At 35.1% G+C, this 27,365-nt stretch overlaps 1 protein-coding gene and 1 long non-coding RNA gene across 5 annotated transcripts in view; both read right to left on the bottom strand.

Annotated features, from left to right (window-relative positions):
- The window catches only part of LOC106063469 (putative neurotrophin receptor LTRK 1), a 119,467-nt gene that overhangs the window by 26,404 nt on the left and 65,698 nt on the right, over positions 1–27,365 (bottom strand). For both annotated transcript variants that reach the window (XM_056018416.1, XM_056018417.1), the window contains 4 exons: positions 16,344–16,519; positions 14,847–15,137; positions 13,406–13,524; positions 10,801–11,035 (listed from right to left, as the gene is read on the bottom strand). In XM_056018416.1, the coding sequence (XP_055874391.1) occupies positions 10,801–11,035; positions 13,406–13,524; positions 14,847–15,137; positions 16,344–16,519 (821 nt within the window). The remainder of the gene's footprint in view (positions 1–10,800; positions 11,036–13,405; positions 13,525–14,846; positions 15,138–16,343; positions 16,520–27,365) is intronic.
- LOC129924250 (uncharacterized) lies at positions 1,921–6,918 on the bottom strand. Of its 3 annotated transcripts, XR_008776253.1 has the most exons (5): positions 5,904–6,918; positions 5,429–5,596; positions 4,127–4,252; positions 3,713–3,781; positions 1,921–3,352 (listed from the first exon to the last, which is right to left on the bottom strand). It is a non-coding gene; the product is annotated as an uncharacterized LOC129924250 (long non-coding RNA). The 3 variants fall into 3 exon arrangements; XR_008776252.1 differs by lacking the exon at positions 5,904–6,918 and having other exon boundaries at positions 5,429–5,722; XR_008776251.1 differs by lacking the exons at positions 5,429–5,596; positions 5,904–6,918 and having other exon boundaries at positions 4,127–5,406.

The following is a 27,365-nucleotide window of genomic DNA, read 5'->3' as shown; positions in this document are numbered from 1 at the left end:
AAAAACAACAACCAAAAATTAAGCGTTCGACGCAACTAGATCTAATATTAATAATATAGATTCTGGTTCTAGATCCAGAAAGCTACTTCTCTAATTCAGTTTTCTAGTTTAATTCTAGTTAGATCTAGATGTCTAGACCAGTAGATCTAAATCTAGCCAGGGTTTTTGTCATGGAATAGATCTATAAACCTGCAGCCGCCTACTGATCACGATCGGATATGACAGATACTATTGATGAGATACTCTCTCTACGTCAATATAACTATATAATATATATATATAGATCTAGATCTAGTAATCTAGTAGATCACAGTAAAACTCAATGTGTACTTCCGACTTTAGCTCAACAAGTCTACTCCAAAGTATACTAGTAAAGTCACAAAGTGTAAAGGATCATTATATATTCAAATAAAAAATTTATAGGCCTAAATGAATCGAATAATAAGTCACTAATTTGACTAATCTAAATTGTTATTTTTTAAATGGCAAGTGTGATTGATGACTTCTGACTTGTACACGAGTTGCAGAGATTCTATCTTTTATTTTGATGACATGTTACGATATATCAATGATATTTAGATAAACGCAAGTACCTAGAGGAACAGAGAGAAGGACCATTTAATATAAGGCAAAGAAGTAAGATGTTTATAATCCATCAAACTCACAGAGGACTTGTGTCGGCATTTCATGCATTTACAGAAGCTACAAACTATGCTACAAAAATGATAGGCTTGTCTTTGATTCCTAAGACTTATGAGGAATGCTATGTTTCCAGAGGCTACTCAGCCCCAGCTGTGACCTACATATTATGCCACACTGAGCACAGGCATAACCATTGTCCACCTGTGGTAGAATCAGTTTTTTTTTTTTTGCCATCTACCCTCGGCAATTAATTTTCATTGGTGTATACCACACCTTTGTAAGTGACCTCCAGCTGTCTCGTTCTGAAGCTGTATGCAACCAGGTGCTCTCTTATTCTATGTCAGTTAAAGTAAGTTGGCGCCTAAGCATTTCTGTGGTACCTCTTTACGTGCATGACATGTTAGGCAAATGGTTTAGCCTATCGGAATGCCATTTCGGAAAGTATAGGTGCTTAAAATGAAACTCCAAATATCTGGACTTCCAGTTACCAAGAAAATAAGCTTAGGTTTCAAAGAGACGACACTGGCACTTCAGCTAAGACGATCAGTAAAATTAATAGCAACTTTAATTGCAGTCCACCAAACTAGATAAAAAAAAAAAAACAAGTGTGGCTTCAATAGCATTGATGATATTTAGTTTACTTTTATCTCATTTACTAGTATTACTATTTCATTGACTATGGTTTTACTAGTTCCTGCAATTTGATGAAAAATAATAATTAAATTGTGTATAGTCTATATACAAATGTTTATAAGAGATCACAGCTTAGCTTAATTTACTTAATATTTTAAAACTATGATTTTGTGTTCTGACTCTACTCTTAATAAATTATATTTTATTTTAAGAATGCAAAGTTGGAAATTCTGTTCTGATGAAAAAAAATTATTAAACTAAAGTAGATGTTTATGGTTCTTTTGTATTTATTTTTAAATTATTTATTCATTAAAAATTAATTGCTCATTAACATTTACTTGAAGTAAAGATCAAAAACACAAATTTAATACATGATCAGCTCCCAATTCACGCAGATCACAGCCCATCACTTAAATGTATTTACTGTCAATTCTACAGACTATTCATTTCAAAATATTGCTTTAAATTATTACATGACACAATCAAAGTACTGGTACCTCACATTGATGTAGGACTAAAGCAGCTGAAATAATGACCAATTTTCATTCACTAACTTGTACTGTCATTTATTATCAGACGTGTTAAAACTAATGACCTGTATATATAATTGATTAAGCAGGAGCATCAACAAATCTTGAACAATAATTGTCTACAGAAAAACTTTATTCTTATCCAAACAGTATACATTTACAATGTATTTAAACAAGTTAATTTATACAAATCTGTATGGCCTAAAGATTATGGTGTATTTTGAGTATTGTGTGAATACCAAGTTACATTATTACATGAAAATAGTGTACTCATTTTTTAAATATTCTGGGTAATAAAAATTAACAACTAATATGATACAATAAAATTGAAGCATTAGTCAAATAAAAAAAAAAATTCACAGATCTATGTGAACTCTATGCTTGAAAAAAATCATTTTGAAATTAATTTAAAAAAAAAAAAATTATGGTTCTTTAGTCAATGGAATGATAGCAGCAATTATTTTACAATTTCATGATTATCCATTAATCTCAATATACTTATAACGGAAAAATAATTCATAAGGTTTAGATACAACCATTTGAAATAATGATTATAATTTTTTTCTTAATTTGCTTAATTCAAATCTAATATAAACAAGATTTCCTCTGTCAAGAAAATTATGAGGGAACAACATGCATGTTCTTCTCAGTAAGTTTTGCAAAGGGAATTAAGAATATATGATGTTGCTTTTTTTTGCCAACATTTTAAACCTTCGCACCAGGTTTTAGTTTTAAGGAGAATGCACCATATTTTATGTTTACTTTTGATAGATTCTTATTTTAATTTTAAAAAAGTAAAATTTCCCTTACATATCTTGCAATCTATGGGGCAGATGATATAAAGTTTATCAGTTTCTGTGCCCCATGGTTAGCGAGGGTGTCATGTACCCAGCACAACAACCAACCACCTTTTGAAAAAAAATCCCATTTCAGACGTCACAATCTATAGGGCAGATGATGTTAAGGTCATTTGATTCTTTGGCCAGTGCATCATGTGGCCAGCACAACAACCAACCATCTTTACTTTCCAAAACAAAAGTCAGCTACCCATTAGAGTTAGGTGGACTCAGGGGCACCCAAAAATCTAAAAAAAATTTAACCCGAGTCTTCACAGAGATTCAAACCCATGACTTAACCATTCAGCCATGGATCCCCAAACTGCCTTTACTTATTCCTTACTATTGCCATGTATCCCTAGCCTTATGAATTCTGAAATTGAAAATCCCAGTCTTAATTGAACCCAGGAACCCTCAGTTCAGAAGCCAAGTGCTTTACCACTCATTCACTGCACTCCCTATTGTTTTAATGGGGCTCAGATTAATAGTTTTCAAGTACAATATCAAACAGATTTAAAGAAATACTAAATCCAAACCTGTTGGCTGAATGACAGGATATACATAAATATGTATAGAGCTTACAGTATAATATATATATCTTAAATTAAAATTGGTCCAAGACTTTTATTTTGCAACATGATGGGATTTTCCTTTCTGGTGGTGCTATGCAGGAGTCCAAGAATCTCATCTTTTCTCATAACAGAAAGTTATCTAGTTATAAAAATAAATAAAAGGATTTTAAAAAAATAAAAATATGTGTGACATATGTGTTGACCATGCTAAACGTATATATGTTATTAAGTATAATTATATAATTTTGCTATTCTAAAAATAGTCTGTACCTAAAAGGAGCTACTGCGTTAATGTGTAGACATGGCCCTGACCTTAATAGTTATGAATTATTACTAAAGGTGAAGGCAGATATTCAGTTAATTTGATGGACATTGCACTCATCTAAAAGCAACTATAACATATATTATGATTTACATTTTCATGGAAAACTAGTTTTTCAAAAATACAAGTACTTCAGCTTATGAGAAAAGTGCATAGGGAAAAATTGCAGTACCTTACCTTTAAGAGGTGCAACCAATCATTGACTTGTCAGGAATGCATGCCTTTTTCTTGCATTTCCAAACATAACTGTAATTATACAATTAGGCATAATGGCTAATTTCTTTTGAAAACATTAAAATTAAAAAATAATATTATTAAATTGAATACATTGTTGTATCAAACATACAAATTATCAGACATAATTTTGCCTAATTTCATCTAACAGTTTATTGTAAAGGAATGGCCTGCACAACAGCCAAGTATATTAGGCATTCATGAAAGATGAATTTGCTTAAGAGTGTTATAAAAAAAAAACTAGAGAAAAATGTTAAATTCCATCCCCCGATATTTGGATGTTGCTTGACCATGAAAATCACACTTCATAAAACATCTTTTAGATAACTAAAATAAAAATTGTATAGTAGTACTTACAATAAATATTGAATGGATGCTAATATTATTAATGTCTGCCCAGAGAGTAGAAATAGTATAAGTATGATCCTTGAGCCATTCTGGTACATCATCAGAACTGGTTGGCATGGTTCTACTTGTTAATAACTGAAACATTACAAACATTTTTTTAAATTTATAATTTATCACAGACTAGAATAGAAATGTTGCCAGGAAAAATACCAATGGTTAGAATGCACCTGATGATACTTTTGTAGCCTTAAAATGCACCAAAACTTCATTCATTAAATCTGATAAGAAACATATATGTATCACACAAGTCCAAGTTGATCAGAGTGTCATAGCAAATAATTAACTAGATATGAGAGTTTTATATTAAAGTGCTGAATTTCAGGGGATAGATCCAACTTGACACCACATCATTTATTATTTCATGAACTCATGGGTCTGGGCATGGCATGGAATGGGAACTATTATTTAATGTATGGGGTGTACGCGAGGCATGGATTATAAATTGTCTTGTATAGATTAGATTGGGTAAAACTTCCCATCGAAGGTAACTTTTACTGATAGATCTGGATCAATTATAAATTTATGGGATCTAGGCCTGCATAAATTTTATCTTTTATTTATATATTTTATGTACATAAATAACTAGTCTAGATTCTATAATTATATCTTAATAATAATTTTTGTAGATGTCATATAATATCTAAAATATTAAGTATAGATCAGTAGATTTAGAATTTTAGCTAGTAAATATTTTTATATTCCAAATCTAAACTGGATCTATATATTGTATATCTATCTAGAATTTAGATCAGTAGATTTAGTATTTTAGCTAGTAAAATACTTTTATATTCTAAATCTAAACTGGATTTAGATCTAATTATTCTAGAAGCTTAGATCTAGAAGACTAGTTGTCAAGATTTGACTACACTATGGCTAAGGCTAATGCACTAACTAAGTAGGCCTACTAGATAGATCAAGAGACAGCCTAGAGTACTAATAGTAATAGACTCTTGCCTCGTTGGGCCTCTCAAATCAGCTACAGACTTTAGAGACAATTTAGGAAGGTGAATTTCGATCCAATTCCAAGATCTACAAACTACAGGTTAGAGTCTAGCTAGAGATGCTAGATCTAGTCTAGAAGGCTGATCAATTAAAAATAAAATCAATCATTTCTAAAGTTTGTAAAATTATATTTTATAGATCAGATCTAATCTATCTATTTATAATATAGAAATCTATGTCTACTATTTTAATATTTAAAATGATATATGGCTGATGATATTAATTATTTTAATAGAGACATTGACATACTAGTCTAGATTATTATTCGAGATGACCTCAGATGATGATGATGATAATCAACTGGTAGAGCTATAAGTCAGTATAAACTATAATATATTAAATATAATCACTGCATTCGTTTCATTCACTGTCTGTATCAATAATCATGTGATGTGAAAGTGAAGTCTAGATTTAGATCTAGATTAGATAGATTATAAATCTACTTTCTACTATTAAAAAGTATTATTATTATAGATCTACATCTACTAATATTAGTACAGGTACTAGATCTACAGGCAATACACTATTGATTATAGTGACTATAATTACCGTCACTATACACTAATATAATACTAGTAATACAGTTACAGTATAATACAGTCTATAGACTATAGTAGAGTCTCAGTCTATAGTCAACTATACTATACTATAGTCATGATGATGATCGATAGATCTGAGTTCTAGACGTAGACTAGATACTAGATCTATAAACATTCATATTGACCTCATGTATGGTCTAGATCTAGAGAAAATAGAGTGGAAATCATGACTTTATTAGATCTGTTGAGTTATTTTTAAAAAAATATCTTTTAAATAGATCTAGAACCATAGTCTAAGTCTGGGTGTTGTAGATCTAGATTATTCTAGATATAAGAGATCTATAGATAAGTTCGGTTTTTTAAAAATGCGCATTCGAAATTTAAAATACCCAGATTTAAGTATTAATATACCCATATTGGTAGGGCCGCGTTAATCATTTATTAGATATATTAAAGCATGTCTATATAAAAGATATTATTATTAAAAAAATATATTATTATATAAAAGATATAGTTGTGAATATTTACTAAAAAAATTAAAATAATGAATTTTTTACTTTTGCCAATTAACACTCTGGCTGGCAAAAAGGATGACTCCTCCTACTGTGAAAAGACGATAACTGCATGAGTTGGTTTGGAATTGTATTTTGTAAGACTAACTTTTAAAAAAATATCCTTTAAGAGAATAAACGAAAAATGGTTTGTCAGAAGAAAAGCTGGCTGGACTACGCAAATAATGGACCAGCCTCTCTCTCTTGTTAAGAACATTGGTGACCGGGAAAAGTGGAGGATTTAGTTACGCGGGACAGATGATAATGATTTAATGTACATAAAAAAATATCCAGATTTTGTGTAAAATACCCAAATGTGAAAGTACTGAAAACAGCTATTTTAATGGGGTGGCCTTAAAAAAATAACTTTTGTGACGATCCCTTATTCAGGAAAATTTTATAAATCACAAAACATTGTGAGAAAATGGATGAAGTTTTTAGAGATCTAATAAAATAAAGCGTAGGAAAGTTTTACTCTCATTGAAGGTCAGTCCAAGTGACTGGAGGAGTAAATTTCTTCTTTTGCATCCTCCTGAATTTCTCCATATTGCACCATGCGTGAAAATGATGCGCGACGGCACTCCCCTAGTAAAAACTAGGAGCTGTTGTTCCATTAGTATAGTTCCATGGTTGAGGCTAGGCAAGAATTGGACAGAAAATATGGCTTTGAGATTATGCTTGTATATTACGTCATTGTTTGCTGTTGTTTATGAAAACCACTTGTTAGGATATGACGTGATAAACAGAAAGCTTCAGTTTTTACTCCGCCAGATAACGAAGTGGTTTCTATTTATTTACTTTTATGCCAATTTTAACTCTTTCTCTCCTAACTAACGATACCAACGTTGATTCCACCAGATGTGGTAAATAATTACGGAGAGAAAGAGTTAAGTCTACGCTATTTTAATGTTCAGTATCTAGAGAATCTACGTGTAATCTATAACAGATTTACGTAAAAATATACGCAATGCTTATAAACTTCAATAAAATTGAAGCAACTTTAAATTTACTGTAACCGCATAGTAACAGTAATACGGCTGACTAAGCCATGTTGGCTCTAGACCTAGATGTAGTCACCAGTCAAATGTACATTTATTTATTTTTTTACTTTAAAAAATTTATAACAGTCGAATTAGAGTTTTTTTCCGTGTGGCCAACAGGCTAGTAATTCTTTTCTCAGCGATATACATCCACTGTTAAATTGCTTGGAAAATCGTTAGAGCAGGTCTTGAGATCAGCTGTCTGCCTACCTCCTAGGTTCCAAGAAGAAGTGATTTGAATAGAGGTATTGTAAAAACAAACCTTATGGGGGAAACTTGCGCACAATCAGTGAAATATCTCAATACTGCAAGGTTTATATCCCCTTTATATATATATATAAAACTCAATTAATTAATTAACACGAATTGATTGAATTTTTTTTTTCATTTTTTACAAGTTACTCCTTTATGAAACCTGAAACCTGGAACAGACACTTCTTTCAAGCACTTCATACCCTGCCCGCTCCCGTCGTCCTGCTGGACTAGGAGGTAAATTAACTTCAAGTCTGAAGAAACGTCCGAAACATCTATACTAGCGGTTCTCAACCTTTTAAGCTCGGCGACCCCTTTTTACTATCCCCCACTCTGCCGCGCCCCCCCCCCCATAACATACACAGCAATAGAAGAATACACTAAATACAATCCATATTTTCGATGGTCTTAGGCGACCCCTGACAAATCGTCAATCGACCCCTCAAGGGGTCGCGACCCACAGGTTGAGAACCCCTGATCTATACGAACATATAAAAGAAACGTAGAGTTCCCCTTTCAGATCTTGTGGTCTATAGGGCAGATGATGAGGGTGACGTGTGGCCAGCACAACGACCAACCGCCTTTACTTTTTCCCCAACTAAAGACAAGGTACCCATTAGAGCTGGGTGGACTCAGAGGCGCCCAAAAAATCCCGAAATTAAAAATCCCAGTCTTCACCAGGATTCGAGCCCGGGACCCCGGATTCGAAGTCAAGCGCTTTACCGCTCAGCCACTGCGCCTCCCAAAGTAAATTTAATGACCTTTACATGATCTTTACATCATCTGCCCTATTGATCGCAAAGTCTAAAAGGGGAACTTTACTATATGTGGCGATAGAGTTACTATTTGTTTATGCCTTGCTTTAGGCTACTCTTCAATGTTTCTTTATTTCTTATTACACTATACAAACATATAAACAAGATGAAGAAAACTCTTTCAAGGCCATATAAGCAAGATACATACACTTCTTTCATGGTCATGTTAGCAAGATACAGGCACTTCTTTCAAGGTCATTAAGTCAGCAGGATGTAGCTGGACATTAAAACCTCAATAATCATTTTTGAGTAAAACCTTTACGTAATGGGAAAGAGAATAAGCAAAAAGAGAAAGAGAGAAATAATCGAAAAGAAACCAAGAAAGTACAAAATAATGAGCTCATTAGACTACGAGCAGACGTCAGTAGAGCCTCGGTTTCATTTAGTAATTGTCAAACAAGAGCCTCCTATTGGATAAATATCATTTAAAAATGGGGGGGGGGGTTATTCTGTTACTCTATAGCTATACTCTATGGCCTTCCAAACTTAAGGGCATTTTATTATGGATATTTCAATGTTTCTTTTCAGACAATGTTTACTTCAAGTACGCATGGGTCAAGGACAATGCTGAGACTATCGGCAGGTTTGGATTTTCCCTCTAGAAGGAAGATTGTGCTCTACATTCAGCGTCTGTTTGCAGTGACTTCGGGATGGCTGCCTGATCGTGTGGGTATGCGCTCTGGGCTGTCGTGTTCGGTCGTCTCGATGGTCCCAGGTTCATGCTCTGCCCACTTCAATCCCCCCCTCCGCCATGCGGGAAAGGGGGGGGGGTCCAATAGGTGGGGGGCCTCGCAGAGGACTCAAAACATTTCTTTTTTTTTAAATTGCGAAACTTGAATCAATTTTTAAACATAGGAGAGCTCCACGTCTCTATGACAACTAGACTAGCTCTACATGTCATTAGACATATTGGCATTTACAGTTGGCAGACTAGACTACATATGTTAGAAGACCCTTGTTACTTTTCTTTTGGTTAGATGTCAAGACTTTGAGTCTGGTTTGTTGAAGGTTAAAGACATCTGCTCAAATATGTTTAAGAAGCTTACAGAACTAGTTATATAATATGAGCTTTGCTGTAGCCTATATGAATTTCAGCTAATTATTGGCTTAGATTTAGATACATGTAGGTTTTGAATAAACTGCATAATTTTATTATTTCGGTGTTTATTTTTTTTTCATTCGGGGACCACATAATTCACTTTGCCTGGGGCCTCCAATTACCTAAGGCCGGCCCTGAACATTGAATGACCCTAGATCTAAACATCGTGGAATTTAACAGAGTGCAACTAAAAGAATTATTAACAGGGATTAAGACAGTTACTGGACGCCTCGATGACCTGCTGACCACTGTCAAAAAAAACCCGTAAACTTAAACTCTTTGGACACATCATAAGGTCCGCAAAGGCTCGCAAAGTTCTTCCTGCAGGGAACAGTACCAGGAAGAAGAAGAGAAACATAGAGAAAGCAGTGCGAAGACAACATCAAAGAATGAATAGGCCTGAATGAAATCCTATCCAAGGCAAAGGACGGAGATGAATGGGGAAAGACGGTTGACAGATCTTGTGTGGTGCCCCAACGGTCCAACAGACTAAGCCTGACTAAGGAATATGTGAAGGTGTGAGCTAAAAGAATATGCCAACTTTGAGAGCAGACGAAAAGTTTCTAAAATACTAAGTCGGTTAGAACCATCATTGCAATTAATTGTTGGGTCATCGTAGTTCTCACATTGTGTCGTTGGAGGGACTCTGTCTGGACTAAGTGTCATTCTTATCTAAATTATGGTTCATTGTTTTATGTATTATTTGCTACTTTAATTAAAAGTTTTCTGTATTGAAGCGACAAAAAATTTAGTGAGTTTACTAATGCAGTTACTGCGATTAAATGTGAATATTCGTTTGTTATAAATCTCATGGCTCTATTTTGTGTCTGTTCTAGTTTCTTTATGTTTTCTTGATCCGAGGGGTCCAAAAAATTGGCCTAACCAAGGTTAATTACATTTTTGTTTGATGATTTTGTTAGATGCATTCACATTTTTTTTTAATATACCCAATAGGTTTGACTTTTACAACTTCATCAATATTGGTATTCCATGATAATTTTCATTTATTATATAACACCTTGATGTTTTGAGTTTTTAGTATTCGTTACCTTGGAAACACATAACAGGAAGAAGCAGAGTCAGTTTAATTGGACTGGATGTTTTTTTTTTATTGGACTGGATGACTTTTAATTGGACTGGATGATTTTTTTTTATTGGACTGGATGTTGTTTTTTTATTGGCCTAGACGATTTTAATTGGTCTGGATTATTTTTTTTATTGGACTGGATAATTTTTAAATGGTGATGCAGCCCGTGACGGGGTGTATTGAGAAAGTAAAAGATTAAAGGTGTACATTACTGCGTGCTAGATCTATTGATACTTACGACATCTTAACGGGTTCGTCTTTTTCCTGCTGACACAGTAGTTTGGGTTGTCAACCAGGTGGAGGCTTGAGAGTGGCAGCCCTTCGTAGAAATCGTTACACTTCCGGTCCATCTTCATCGGCTTTCGATTGGTCATCAGCCTAGTGAGTCGAGATCTCCTCCAGACGGACCGGATGACCACGACGACGATGCCGATGAACAGAATGCTTCCAAAGGCTGGTAGGAAAATGTGAATCTGAAAGATAAAGAGGTTACTGCTGACAAGGGAGATAATACGAATAATTGTTAAAAATTGTATGAATTTTCTATTTGGCTTAGGAGATCAGAGGAACAGCATTGCATATTCTTGTTACAAATTAAGTTAGTTTGAATAAATAAGTTTTCATGTCTTAAAACATTATTGGAGTTCATTTAAAGAAGAAGATAATTACGTACTACGCTTATCAATCGTCAATGTAGAGTTGACTGAGGCCACTTTATAAAATGGCTAATAATACCATTGGTTTTCTTGAGCTGAATCAGGCAACCCGTTGTATGCTCTATAGGCACCGAGACAGAGTTTTACTTTTTCACGTGTTACTTTTTTGCCTTCTATATTCAAGCGAGTAATTCAACTACATCTACGGATTTCGAGCTCGTTTGCTTGACAAATGGGTGAGAAAAGAAAAATCTGGTCGTGTGGTATGCGCTCTGGACTGTCCTCTGTATGATTCCGGGCTCAAATCCTGCCCGCTTCCAACCCTCATTGTTCAGCTTAAGGTTTAAGCTAGAATGCATCCGAAACATGTAGGCCTAAAATAGAATTTTAATAAATCGCTACGTCCTGACAGCTCCCACACATTGTGGTAGCTCTCGCACAGCGTGATTGCTCAGAAGTAGTGAGACAGCTCCCACACAGAATGACAGAAGCAGCGTGACAGCTCCCCCACAGCATGACATTCCCACACAGCATGACAGAAGCAGTGTGACAGCTCCCACATAGCTTGACATTCCCACACAGCATGACATTCCCGCATAGCATGATATTCCCACACAGCATGACAGAAGCAGTGTGACAGCTCCCACATAGCTTGACATTCCCACACAGCATGACATTCCCGCATAGCATGATATTCCCACACAGCACGACAGAAGCAGTGTGACAGCCCCCACACAGCATGACATTCCCACACAGCGTGACAGAAGCAGTGTGACAGCTCCCACACAGCGTGACAGAAGCAGTGTGACAGCTCCCACACAGCATGACATTCCCACACAGCATGACAGAAGCAGTGTGACAGCCCCAACACAGCATGACATTCCCACACAGCATGACAGAAGCAGTGTGACAGCTCCCACACAGTATGACATTCTTGCACAGCATGACAGAAGCAGTGTGACAGCTCCCACACAGCATGACAGAAGCAGTGTGACAGCCCCCACACAGCGTGACAGAAGCAGTGTGACAGCTCCCACACAGTATGACATCCCCGCACAGTGTGACCTCGCCTGCACATAGTGACATCCTCACCAGTGGTGGAGCTAGGCTTGGGGGAGAAGGGGGAGTATTTGAAAATCACCCCGGCCCCCACTTGAGGGTTCAAATTAATTTTTTTCCACATTAAATGTTAAATATTACGCCACTATCGGATGTCGAATGTCAAAATGCTAGGGCCCCCAAAGAGGTCAAGACCCCCTCGGGCCCAAGAACGATTGCGAATCCCTAGCTGCGCCACTCATCCTTTACACAGCGTGACAGCTTCCACACAGCGTGACAGCTTCCACACAGCGTGACAGCTTCCACACAGCGTGACAGCTTCCACACAGCGTGACAGCTTCCACACAGCGTGACAGCTTCCACACAGCGTGACAGCTTCCACACAGCGTGACAGCTTCCACACAGCGTGACAGCTTCCACACAGCGTGACAGCTTCCACACAGCGTGACAGCTTCCACACAGCGTGACAGCTTCCACACAGCGTGACAGCTTCCACACAGCGTGACAGCTCCCACACAGCGTGACAGCTTCCACACAGCGTGACAGCTTCCACACAGCGTGACAGCTTCCACACAGCGTGACAGCTTCCACACAGCGTGACAGCTTCCACACAGCGTGACAGCTTCCACACAGCGTGACAGCTTCCACACAGCGTGACAGCTTCCACACAGCGTGACAGCTTCCACACAGCGTGACAGCTTCCACACAGCGTGACAGCTTCCACACAGTGTGACAGCTCCTATACATTACAGCAGCTCCCACACAAAGTGACAGCGTCCACACAGTGTGACAGCTCCTATACATTACAGCAGCTCCCACACAAAGTGACAGCGTCCACACAGTGTGACAGCTCCTATACATTACAGCAGCTCCCACACAAAGTGACAGCTTCCACACAGTGTGACAGCTCCTATACATTACAGCAGCTCCCACACAAAGTGACAGCTTCCACACAGTGTGACAGCTCCTATACATTACAGCAGCTCCCACACAAAGTGACAGCGTCCACACAGTGTGACAGCTCCTATACATTACAGCAGCTCCCACACAAAGTGACAGCGCCCACACAGCACGACAGCGCCATACAGCGTGACAGTGTTGCAAAGAGGTCCTGGTGAGTGTACCTACCCACGGCGTTTCGTCCTGACTGTTGCTACTTGTTGACATCAAGTGTGTGGTGGTCACAGGCTCATTCAACGTTGAGACAGTGTATAGCCACAGCGGCTGCCTGTCATAGGGAAAACTGACTAGATAAAAGATAAAATATGCAGAATATAGATGTTACAAAAATGACATTTAAGAAGTGTTTTATAGATAATTAAAATAATATATTACATATAACATAACTATTAGGTAACAAAAACCAATGAGTAAAGTACCCCTTTCAGACCTTGCGATCTATAGGGCAGTTTAATGTAAGGTTATCTGTTAATATGACCGACACTAACGAGGGTGTCATGTGGCTAGCACAACTACCAACCGCCTTTACTTTACCGGAACTAATGTCAGGTACCCGTGGCACATCTTTAGTATCCTGAAAGTCAAAATCCCAGTCTTCACAGAGATTTGAACCCGAGCCCTTCAGTTCAGATGCCAAGCGCTTTACCAGTCAGCCATCATGCCATTAAAATAAAAACAGATTAGATAGATAGATGAATGGATAGATACACAGACAGACAGACAGACAGACAGACAGATAGATAGATAGACAGACAGACAGACAGACAGACAGACAGACAGACAGACAGACAGACAGATAGACAGACAGACAGACAGACAGACAGACAGACAGACAGATAGATAGATAGATAGATAGATAGATAGATAGATAGATAGATAGATAGATAGATAGATAATTGGAACGACAGTCCAGCGCGCAAACTGCACGATTAGGCACCCGACCTAGTTGAAACTTCCAGAAGGACGGCGAGGGGTCGAAGGGAATAGAAGCGGTCGGATGTTGAACTCGAGACCGTCGTGACGAAAGACAAGCAACCTTTATTTTTCTGCCTAATTATTAAATTGCATTATCTATTTATTTAAGGTGTCTCAATCGACCGTGTCGAGTCAATTATCTGGTCTGCTCAGGTGAAGTCCACATTTTTTTCCCCTCTCGCCTCCGCCCGTTTTATTTTGTCTATTTATTGTTTTGAACCCGGGACCATCGACAATTAAGATATAATTGTGCACAGTTTCAGCTTGATCCGAGATTGGCAGAAATAACGTGAACACAACTTTTACAAGTGAGTTGATAAAAGCTTTATAAAAAAAAAACAACTAAGCTTTTTAACAAAGCTTGCGCGAGAGGATAGAAACATACGATTACTGCCCAATATGCCATTACCTTTTTCTACATAAAACACAATTATTTAATTACCGCTAATTAATTCAATAATTGCTTTTTTTTTAAATTGATGCATGTATTGTCTTTGACAATGAATAAATGTGAAAAGTTTCAACTTGATCCGAGAATGGGAAGTGGGAGAAATAACGTGTACAAGATTTGTACCAGACAGACAGACAGAATGAGTTTATGTAAGCTAAGTAAAAAAAGTAACTGTTCTTTCACCTGTAGTGTTCACTGTGAGATTGTGGCTCCTGACGTGGCCCAGAGCGTTGCTCAGCACCACTGAAAATTGGCCATTCAACACGACGTCTATTTCGACGACGCCCCTGACCGTGGCGTTCAAATGTTTGGGGGTCAAAGATCTATGACGATACACCGAGCCGAATTTTGTTCTGAACCCGTTGCGGTACAGCTGAATGTCAGGCGTGGGGTAGCCGCCCCCTTCGTAGATCATCCTGAGAGGGGTGCCATGTTGGGCTTCGAAGTAATGCCAGTCCGTAATAAATGGTTTCTCTGAGAAGGGAAGAGAGACACGCATTTAAAGCATTCGTCAGTGTTGGTGGTAGGAGGAGATTAAATCTACGCATGCATCTACATATTCACCAAGTTAAGAACATTCTTAATTATCTTTTAAATGACAAGCATTCCTGTGTCTGAAGTCATAGAAATTACAATGGATATATATTGCTAAATCTAGTTGTGTATATTGATTACAGACAAAAACTCTGCTAAATCATTGCTTTTTATGACTGATTCAGCCAGCCTGTTGTATGTTCGACATTTAAACACAATGAACTACTGATTTAGGTCTGATTCTACTTAGAAGTCTTCAATTGTAACAGAAACGTTTGACTGCGCCGTTAGTAGCATTTTTTTACTTTTTTTTTTTTCAGAAACAAAAAACAACAGACCTTCCTTTTAAAATAAGATGAAAGTGGAGAGAGTGAAGGAGGTGAGAGAAAAAGTGATAGAGGAGAGAGAAGGGAGGGGAGGGGGAGTGATAGAGGAGAGAGAAGGGAGGGGAGGGGGAGTGATAGAGGAGAGAGAAGGGAGGGGAGGGGGAGTGATAGAGGAGAGAGAAGGGAGGGGAGGGGGAGTGATAGAGGAGAGAGAAGGGAGGGGAGGGGGAGTGATAGAGGAGAGAGAAGGGAGGGGAAGGGGAGTGATAGAGGAGAGAGAAGGGAGGGGAGGGGAAGTGATAGAGGAGAAAGAAGGGAGGGGAGGGGGAGTGATAGAGGAGAGAGAAGGGAGGGGAAGGGGAGTGATAGAGGAGAGAGAAGGGAGGATAGGGGGAGTGATAGAGGAGAGAGAAGGGAGGGGAGGGGGAGTGATAGAGGAGAAAGAAGGGAGGAGAGGTGGGTGAGAGAGGAGAAATAAAGGATGTGGGAGAAATGGAGGAAGTGGAAAGAAGGAAGGATACTGGAGAGTTAGGGAAGGGAAGGAGCAGAGGGGAGAAAGGGAGGAGGAAAATGATAGAAGACTGAGAGGGGGAGAGAAGGGAGGGCAGTTAAGGGAAGGGAGAGAGAAGGATAACGATGGAGGGATGAAAGAGAGAGAGAGGGATGGAGAGAGTAATGCAATCAAAATACTTTTTCGTTGCCTTTCTGCCTGCGGAATAGACTTAAAATACATTTCATCCATGATTCAATAGTTTTGAACGTAACATTATTAATCAATTAACTTTAAGTTTGAGAAACAAAGATTCAAAAGGTCATTTACCACATTTGTTCATCTCTACAGACGAAGAGAACGTGACTGAGTTGCTGCCCGTGGAGCTATTATCGCCGCTGCCAGCGTCCTCAATACACTTCAGCGTGGACGTATCGTTGACCATTCCAGAAGTAGCCAGCCATTTGTTTTCACATCTGCATTGCAAACGACATCCGGTAAGCTGCCTGGTGAATAACAATAATGTAGATCTAGACGAGGAACTCTTGTTTATTTGCATACAATACCGTCACAAAGGGACAAAATAACAAAAAAGAATAGTGATTAGACATTATAAGTGGGTGAATGAGGAATATTGATGGTTGATAAAATTTTTAGATTTTGTCAGAGATGTCATCTCGGTAACACCTTGAGATTTAGAAGCATAGGCACTGAGGCATGTTGTTAAAAAGTCAATTAGAAGTTAAACATAAAACAATTAACTAAATCTAAGAAAAAGAATACGTAACGAAACAATTACAAAAAGTGACAGTTGAGTTGCCACAGTGACTATGAACTACGTACAGAGGCGGACTGGCTATATGGGCATTTGGGCAAATGCCCGGTAGGGCATGGCCGCATCGATGCAATAATGGCACATATTAAATTGTTAAAGGTCTTATAATATCCTCTTATAAAAACCCCCTCTCAGCGTTGTGTTCAAAAGCAAATCTTTCACAGACTCTACAGTGTAATACTACTTTAATTAAACACATTTTCCGAAAAGACCGTCATTCGTAGTCAGTAGGCTTCATCCTCTTAGGGCCTACATACTTAGCGATTAAGAAGCCTAAAGGCCCTATTTCTAATACAACTATACAGTTCGCTGTATGCATGCATATCGATACATTCTCGAACTTATATAATGATCTTGAAGATAGGTAGACCTAGAATTATATGCCCATCATATGATATAGAAATTGTGGGCCGGATTGTATAGAAATGCCATGGCCGATTTCAACACCCAGTCCGCCCCTGAGTACGTAGGGACAAACTGGTACTGGAAAGTACTCCTTAATTCCAAGGATCACCCGAGGATAGAATGGGTTATCAGAATCAGCAGGGAAAACCAATGGTTTGAGATTTTAAATTTTTAATGGAAGGAATCGTCCAGTTAAGCTCATGGTAATACACTTCTGTTATTTTAACCCTATCTCTCCGTAATTACTTTCCGCGCTCAGAAGAAATTATTCATTTTCCCCATTTTGTATTTCACTAGCCTGTTAGGGTTAAACTTCAATCACGTTTTTCTTTTAATCAGACAATGTTATAATTGGTAAAGATAAATGCGTGCCCAATTTATATAACACAAAACAAAATTTATGCACTCAAAAATTAGGTTAATTTCATGGGGTCAAATCAACGTTGGTATCGTCAATCTGAAGAGAAAGAGTTAATAGTAATGTGGGCATTAAGTTTTTGTTAGGCACTTAATTATTAACGCGGTGGCTGAGCGGTAAAGCGCTTGGCTTCCGAACCGGAGACCGGGGTTCGAATCCTGGTGAAGAATGGGATTTTTAATTTCGGATCTTCGGGCGCCTCTGAGTCCACCCAGCTCTAATGGGTACCTGACATTAGTTGGGGAAAAGTAAAGTCGGTTGGTCGTTGTGCTGGCCACATGACACCCTAGTTAACCGTGGGCCACAGAAACAGATGACCTTTACATCATCTGCCCTGTAGACCACAAGGTCTGAAAGGGGAACTTTTTTTTACTTTACTTTACTTAGTTATTATAGAGACCCACCATAGTTGAAGGACTTTGAACGTGATATTTAGAGAAGTCAAGAATGTTTGTTTGTAAAAATGTTTTAAAAGGTTCGGATGTTCCTTCAGAGTTGAAGATAATTACTTCCTAGTCCAAACCTCCCCGCAGGACGACGGGGGATGGGAGCGGGCAGGGTTTGAATCCGGGACCATCGATGAATCTGAACGACAGTCCAGCGCGCAAACCGCACGACCAAGCAGCCATCCTAGCAATTGGTGGGTTCACTTCCAGTTCATGTATGTTATTATTAGTCAGTGGGTGTTAGGACTTCAAGATGACAACATCTTATTACGGACTGAGACTCGACAGTGTCCTTTATATATTAAACTTCATTCAAGTATCTAACAGTCTGGACTTAGACCTTCGTCTTGGTATTGTGATAGGTCTTGTTTCTTTAGTAGTTTTAAATGCATCTAATACATCCGTACAAGATACTCAAACATCTTCTTGAGTAATCTATCGAAGCCAGACATTCATTATACAACTACAAGATCAAGGCCTAATACATTTAGAGAAACTTTATTGAGCCTGTCATCGGGGCCGCCCTTGGATAAATGGAGGCCCCAGGCGTAGTGAATTTGGTGGCCCTAAATGAAATTTTAAAAAATTAAACAGAAAAAATAAGCAAAAATAATATATAGAAATTGACTAATAATTGAAATCCTATATCTCAATTTCCGTAATATAGACAGAGTTCTTATCTTATCTTATATAATACAGACGTAACTTCAAAAAAGAAGATGATTACGTCCTACGCGTCATGCATTTAGAGTTAGATAGTAAACATAGAGTCATAGTGCTCCACTATGTTTGAGATCCGATCCTAGTTTTTATCTAGATCTTTCTAGATCATGTATCTAAAAATTGTAAAGTAATATCTATGAGATAAGAGTGCTCTTATTTTCGATGTTCAATTACTAGATCTAGATCTAAACATTATATTATATGTTTATACATAGGTTAGGGTTGAAAACAAAACTTCACTTCTTGTAGATGGTTTACAAAAGAACTCCTTGTTTCAGCTTTTTTGAAGTTTTTTTACATTTTTGTGTAGTGTTCAAAGACCCCCGTGTCCAGTCTAGATATAATATATATATAGGTCTGTGATCTAGTATTAATAAAAGAGCATCAGTACGTGAAATTTAAAAAATGCGAAAAATATTTTACAAGTCAATCTGACATTTTTACGTAAAGAATAAAAGGGAAATAATCCTGGAATTTAATTAGAATTTTTTTAGCACTTGTGCTTCGATTTGAACAAATTTGTTTGTTATAAGAGACACAATGAGACACAATGAGACACAAAGAGACACAATGAGATCATCAGAGGGCTGTATGGAAGCATGCCTTGCCTTTAAGAATCTAACTTTGCTTCAAATTAAAAATTACTTCAGCTAAGTTTCCAGTTATCTCCCCTTGCGATGGTTATTGCTTAAAATACATTTGAATATCTTCGAAATTGTATGCAGCTCTTATTAGAGAATAAGAGATGAACTAAATGATAGCATGAATTAGAAATGGAAATGGTTTTGTTTCTGTGCATATGTCATGTTCTTATAATATTAATTAATTAAAAAATTCCTCTTTCTAGACATTTGTAGATATTGAACATACAATGACATGGAATTATTGTTTAAGCCAGCACCTACCTACTACATCAGAGCCAAAAACACCATTGAATCTCATTTTTGTTTTAGTTGTCAGGTGACAGTATGAGATGTCAATATGAGATGTCAGTATTTGATTATAATGAGATGCCAGTATGAGGTGTCAGTATAAGATCATTAGGAGATGTAAGTATGAGATGTCAGTATGAAATGTAAGTATGAGATGTCAGTATGAAATGTAAGTATGAGATGTCAGTATGAAATGTAAGTATGAAATGTAAGTATGAGATGTCAGTATGAAATGTAAGTATGAGATGTCAGTATGAAATGTAAGTATGAGATGTCTGAATGAGATGTCAGTATGAGATGTCAGTATAAGATCATTAGGAGATGTCAGTATGAGATGTCAGTATAAGATCATTAGGAGATGTAAGTATGAGATGTCAGTATGAGATGTCATTATAAGATCATTAGGAGATGTCAGTATGAAATGTAAGTATGAGATGTCAGTATGAGATGTCAGTATAAGATCATTAGGAGATATCGGTATGAGATGTCAGTATGAGATGCCAGTATGAGATGCTTGTTTTAGATGCCAGTATGAAATGTCAGTATGACATGTCAGTATGAGATGTCAGTATAAGATGTCATTATGAGATGCCAGTATGAGATGTCATTGTACCAGACGCTAGTATGAGATGTCATTATGAGATGACAGTATAAGATGACAGTATGAGATGTCAGTATAAGATGTCATTATGAGATGCCAGTATGAGATGCCAGTAAGAGATGTCATTATGAGATGCCAGTACCAGATGCCAGTATGAGATGTCATCATGAGATGTCATTATGAGATGACAGTATGAGATATCAGCATGAGATGTCAGCATTAGATGTCATTATGAGATGTCAGCGTTAGATGTCAGTATGAAACGTCAGCATAAGATGTCAGCATTAGATGTCAGTATGAGATGTCAGCATGAGATGTCAGCATGAGATGTCAGCATGGACGCCAGCATGAAATGTCAGTATGAGATGCCAGTATGTGATGTCAGTACCAGGCACTAAATCGACAGCGAAAACAAAGACACTTTTGTAATTAAGCGAATAGTTCAAAACAGACCAAATTATCACGGGCCTAATTTAAAAAATAAGGAATGAAATGCAACTAACGAAACAATACAAATGTCTGGCGCCGAATTGATCAACGACCTTTCCAAATAAACAACAATGTAATTAGAAGCAAGTGTGTGTTTATTTATGACATTTTGAACACGAAAGAAGGGGCAGGGGGGGGGCAGGGGGGTCTTGAACTTATAAAATTAGATGCAACAACAAAGAAATAAAAGTTCAGCTATTAGAGTCTCGGGGAAAACAAAGAGGAAACAAAGAGAGTAAACAAAGATGACGTTCTGTTTGAATACATTGAAAAAAAAAAAGAAGAAAAATTGTCATTATCTCTTGGTGTAGACATGAATTGAGTTGCAGCAACCTAAGAAGTTAATTACGCTGGTGTAAAATGGGTGGGGGGGGGGGGTAGTAGAGCAACCAGGGAAGTGGAGACGATGCAGCTCCCCATTTCTGGAGGGCTGCAAGTTGAAGGGTTTCCTCTCAATGACGTTTTACTGCATCTGTGCAAGGAGGAGGAGTATTTTGATCTAACATAAAGGAGCAGTATTTTGATATAACATAAAGGAGAAGTATTTTGATCTAACATAAAGGAGCAGTACTTTGATATAGCATAAAGGAGCAGTATTTTGATCTCACATAAAGGAGCAGTATTTTGATATAGCATAAAGGAGCAGTATTTTGATCTCACATAAAGGAGCAGTATTTTGATATAGCATAAAGGAGCAGTATTTTGATCTAACATAAAGGAGCAGTATTTTGATCTCACATAAAGGATCAGTATTTTGATCTAACATAAAGGAGCAGTATTTTGATCTCACATAAAGGAGGAGTATTTTGATCTAACATAAAGGAGCAGTATTTTGATCTCACATAAAGGAGCAGTATTTTGATCTAACATAAAGGAGGAGTATTTTGATCTCACATAAAGGAGCAGTATTTTGATCTCACATAAAGGAGCAGTATTTTGATCTCACATAAAGGAGCAGTATTTTGATCTCACATAAAGGAGCAGTATTTTGATATAACATAAAGGAGAAGTATTTTGATCTAACATAAAGGAGCAGTATTTTGATCTAACATAAAGGAGCAGTATTTTGATCTCACATAAAGGAGCAGTATTTTGATATAACATAAAGGAGAAGTATTTTGATCTAACATAAAGGAGCAGTATTTTGATCTCACATAAAGGAGCAGTATTTTGATCTCACATAAAGGAGCAGTATTTTGATCTCACATAAAGGAGCAGTATTTTGATATAACATAAAGGAGAAGTATTTTGATCTAACATAAAGGAGCAGTATTTTGATCTAACATAAAGGAGCAGTATTTTGATATAGCATAAAGGAGCAGTATTTTGATCTAACATAAAGGAGCAGTATTTTGATATAGCATAAAGGAGCAGTATTTTGATCTCACATAAAGGAGCAGTATTTTGATATAGCATAAAGGAGCAGTATTTTGATCTCACATAAAGGAGCAGTATTTTGATATAGCATAAAGGAGCAGTATTTTGATCTCACATAAAGGAGCAGTATTTTGATCTCACATAAAGGATCAGTATTTTGATCTAACATAAAGGAGCAGTATTTTGATCTCACATAAAGGAGGAGTATTTTGATCTAACATAAAGGAGCAGTATTTTGATCTCACATAAAGGAGCAGTATTTTGATCTAACATAAAGGAGGAGTATTTTGATCTCACATAAAGGAGCAGTATTTTGATCTCACATAAAGGAGCAGTATTTTGATCTAACATAAAGGAGCAGTATTTTGATCTCACATAAAGGAGCAGTATTTTGATCTCACATAAAGGAGGAGTATTTTGATCTAACATAAAGGAGGAGTATTTTGATCTAACATAAAGGAGGAGTATTTTGATCTAACATAAAGGAGGAGTATTTTGATCTAACATAAAGGAGGAGTATTTTGATCTAACATAAAGGAGCAGTATTTTGATCTCACATAAAGGAGCAGTATTTTGATCTCACATAAAGGAGGAGTATTTTGATCTAACATAAAGGAGGAGTATTTTGATCTAACATAAAGGAGGAGTATTTTGATCTAACATAAAGGAGGAGTATTTTGATCTAACATAAAGGAGGAGCATTTTGATCTAACATAAAGGAGGAGTATTTTGATCTAACATAAAGGAGGAGTATTTTGATATAACATAAAGGAGCAGTATTTTGATCTAACATAAAGGAGGAGTATTTTGATCTAACATAAAGGAGGAGTATTTTGATCTAACATAAAGGAGGAGTATTTTGATCTAACATAAAGGAGGAGTATTTTGATCTAACATAAAGGAGGAGTATTTTGATCTAACATAAAGGAGGAGTATTTTGATCTAACATAAAGGAGGAGTATTTTGATCTAACATAAAGGAGGAGTATTTTGATCTAACATAAAGGAGGAGTATTTTGATCTCACATAAAGGATCAGTATTTTGATCTAACATAAAGGAGCAGTATTTTGATATAACATAAAGGAGGAGTATTTTGATCTCACATAAAGGAGGAGTATTTTGATCTCACATAAAGGATCAGTATTTTGATATAACATAAAGGAGGAGTATTTTGATCTCACATAAAGGATCAGTATTTTGATATAACATAAAGGAGGAGTATTTTGATATAACATAAAGGAGAAGTATTTTGATATAACATAAAGGAGAAGTATTTTGATATAACATAAAGGAGAGGTATTTTGATATAACATAAAGGAGAAGTATTTTGATATAACATAAAGGAGAAGTATTTTGATATAACATAAAGGAGAAGTATTTTGATATAAAGGAGAAGTATTTTGATATAACATAAAGGAGAAGTATTTTGATATAACATAAAGGAGAAGTATTTTGATATAACATAAAGGAGAAGTATTTTGATATAACATAAAGGAAAGGTATTTTGATATAACATAAAGGAGAAGTATTTTGATATAACATAAAGGAGAAGTATTTTGATATAACATAAAGGAGAAGTATTTTGATATAAAGGAGAAGTATTTTGATATAACATAAAGGAGAAGTATTTTGATATAACATAAAGGAGAAGTATTTTGATATAACATAAAGGAGAAGTATTTTGATCTAACATAAAGGAGAAGTATTTTGATATAACATAAAGGAGAAGTATTTTGATATAACATAAAGGAGAAGTATTTTGATCTAACATAAAGGAGAAGTATTTTGATATAACATAAAGGAGAAGTATTTTGATATAACATAAAGGAGAAGTATTTTGATATAACATAAAGGAGAAGTATTTTGATCTAACATAAAGGAGAAGTATTTTGATATAACATAAAGGAGGAGTATTTTGATATAACATAAAGGAGAAGTATTTTGATATAACATAAAGGAGAAGTATTTTGATATAAAGGAGAAGTATTTTGATATAACATAAAGGAGAAGTATTTTGATATAACATAAAGGAGAAGTATTTTGATATAACATAAAGGAGAAGTATTTTGATCTAACATAAAGGAGAAGTATTTTGATATAACATAAAGGAGAAGTATTTTGATATAAAGGAGAAGTATTTTGATATAACATAAAGGAGAAGTATTTTGATATAACATAAAGGAGAAGTATTTTGATATAACATAAAGGAGAAGTATTTTGATCTAACATAAAGGAGAAGTATTTTGATATAACATAAAGGAGAAGTATTTTGATATAACATAAAGGAGAAGTATTTTGATATAACATAAAGGAGAAGTATTTTGATCTAACATAAAGGAGAAGTATTTTGATATAACATAAAGGAGAAGTATTTTGATATAACATAAAGGAGAAGTATTTTAATATAACATAAAGGAGAAGTATTTTGATATAACATAAAGGAGAAGTATTTTGATATAACATAAAGGAGAAGTATTTTGATATAACATAAAGGAGAAGTATTTTGATATAACATAAAGGAGAAGTATTTTGATATAACATAAAGGAGGAGTATTTTGATATAACATAAAGGAGAAGTATTTTGATATAACATAAAGGAGAAGTATTTTGATATAACATAAAGGAGGAGAAGTATTTTAATATAACATAAAGGAGGAGTATTTTGATATAACATAAAGGAGGAGTATTTTAATATAACATAAAGGAGAAGTATTTTGATATAACATAAAGGAGGAGTATTTTAATATAACATAAAGGAGAAGTATTTTAATATAACATAAAGGAGAAGTATTTTGATATAACATAAAGGAGAAGTATTTTAATATAACATAAAGGAGAAGTATTTTGATATAACATAAAGGAGAAGTATTTTGATATAAAGGAGAAGTATTTTGATATAACATAAAGGAGAAGTATTTTGATATAATATAAAGGAGAAGTATTTTGATATAACATAAAGGAGAAGTATTTTGATATAACATAAAGGAGAAGTATTTTTATATAAAGGAGAAGTATTTTGATATAAAGGAGAAGTATTTTGATATAACATAAAGGAGAAGTATTTTGATATAACATAAAGGAGGAGTATTTTAATATAACATAAAGGAGAAGTATTTTGATATAAAGGAGGAGTATTTTGATATAAAGGAGAAGTATTTTGATATAAAGGAGAAGTATTTTGATATAACATAAAGGAGAAGTATTTTAATATAACATAAAGGAGAGGTATTTTGATATAAAGGAGGAGTATTTTGATATAACATAAAGGAGAAGTATTTTGATATAACATAAAGGAGAAGTATTTTGATATAAAGGAGGAGTATTTTGATATAACATAAAGGAGAAGTATTTTGATATAACATAAAGGAGAAGTATTTTGATATAACATAAAGGAGAAGTATTTTGATATAACATAAAGGAGAAGTATTTTGATATAACATAAAGGAGAAGTATTTTGATATAACATAAAGGAGAAGTATTTTGATATAACATAAAGGAGAAGTATTTTGATATAACATAAAGGAGAAGTATTTTGATATAACATAAAGGAGAAGTATTTTGATATAACATAAAGGAGAAGTATTTTGATATAACATAAAGGAGGAGTATTTTGATATAACATAAAGGAGGAGTATTTTAATATAACATAAAGGAGAAGTATTTTGATATAACATAAAGGAGAAGTATTTTGATATAACATAAAGGAGAGGTATTTTGATATAAAGGAGGAGTATTTTGATATAACATAAAGGAGAAGTATTTTGATATAACATAAAGGAGAAGTATTTTGATATAAAGGAGGAGTATTTTGATATAACATAAAGGAGAAGTATTTTGATATAACATAAAGGAGAAGTATTTTGATATAACATAAAGGAGAAGTATTTTGATATAACATAAAGGAGAAGTATTTTGATATAACATAAAGGAGAAGTATTTTGATATAACATAAAGGAGAAGTATTTTGATATAACATAAAGGAGAAGTATTTTGATATAACATAAAGGAGAAGTATTTTGATATAACATAAAGGAGAAGTATTTTGATATAACATAAAGGAGAAGTATTTTGATATAACATAAAGGAGGAGTATTTTGATATAACATAAAGGAGGAGTATTTTAATATAACATAAAGGAGAAGTATTTTGATATAACATAAAGGAGAAGTATTTTGATATAACATAAAGGAGAAGTATTTTGATATAACATAAAGGAGAAGTATTTTGATATAACATAAAGGAGAAGTATTTTGATATAACATAAAGGAGAAGTATTTTGATATAACATAAAGGAGAAGTATTTTGATATAACATAAAGGAGGAGTATTTTGATATAACATAAAGGAGGAGTATTTTAATATAACATAAAGGAGAAGTATTTTGATATAACATAAAGGAGAAGTATTTTGATATAACATAAAGGAGAAGTATTTTGATCTAACATAAAGGAGGAGTATTTTGATATAACATAAAGGAGGAGTATTTTGATATAACATAAAGGAGAAGTATTTTGATATAACATAAAGGAGAAGTATTTTGATATAACATAAAGGAGAAGTATTTTGATATAACATAAAGGAGAAGTATTTTGATATAACATAAAGGAGGAGTATTTTGATATAACATAAAGGAGAGGTATTTTGATATAACATAAAGGAGAAGTATTTTGATATAACATAAAGGAGAAGTATTTTGATATAACATAAAGGAGAAGTATTTTGATATAACATAAAGGAGAAGTATTTTGATATAACATAAAGGAGGAGTATTTTGATATAACATAAAGGAGAGGTATTTTGATATAACATAAAGGAGAAGTATTTTGATATAACATAAAGGAGAAGTATTTTGATATAACATAAAGGAGAAGTATTTTGATATAACATAAAGGAGGAGTATTTTGATATAACATAAAGGAGGAGTATTTTGATATAACATAAAGGAGGAGGATTATTTTAATATAACATAAGAAGGAGAATTATTTTGATATAACATAAAGGAGGATGATTTTGATATTTTGATCTAATGTGAAGGGGAGATTGACGTTGGATAGAAAGACCAAATTAAAGTAAAAATAATTAACATGTTTAAAAATCTTTTTCTTAGAACGCGTCTTTCAATTAGGA

Source organism: Biomphalaria glabrata, chromosome 1 (genome assembly GCF_947242115.1).
Source record: "Biomphalaria glabrata chromosome 1, xgBioGlab47.1, whole genome shotgun sequence".
Lineage (NCBI taxonomy): Eukaryota > Metazoa > Mollusca > Gastropoda > Planorbidae > Biomphalaria > Biomphalaria glabrata.
Note: the sequence above shows the minus strand (reverse complement) of the source record. Positions and strands in the feature narration are given on the sequence as shown.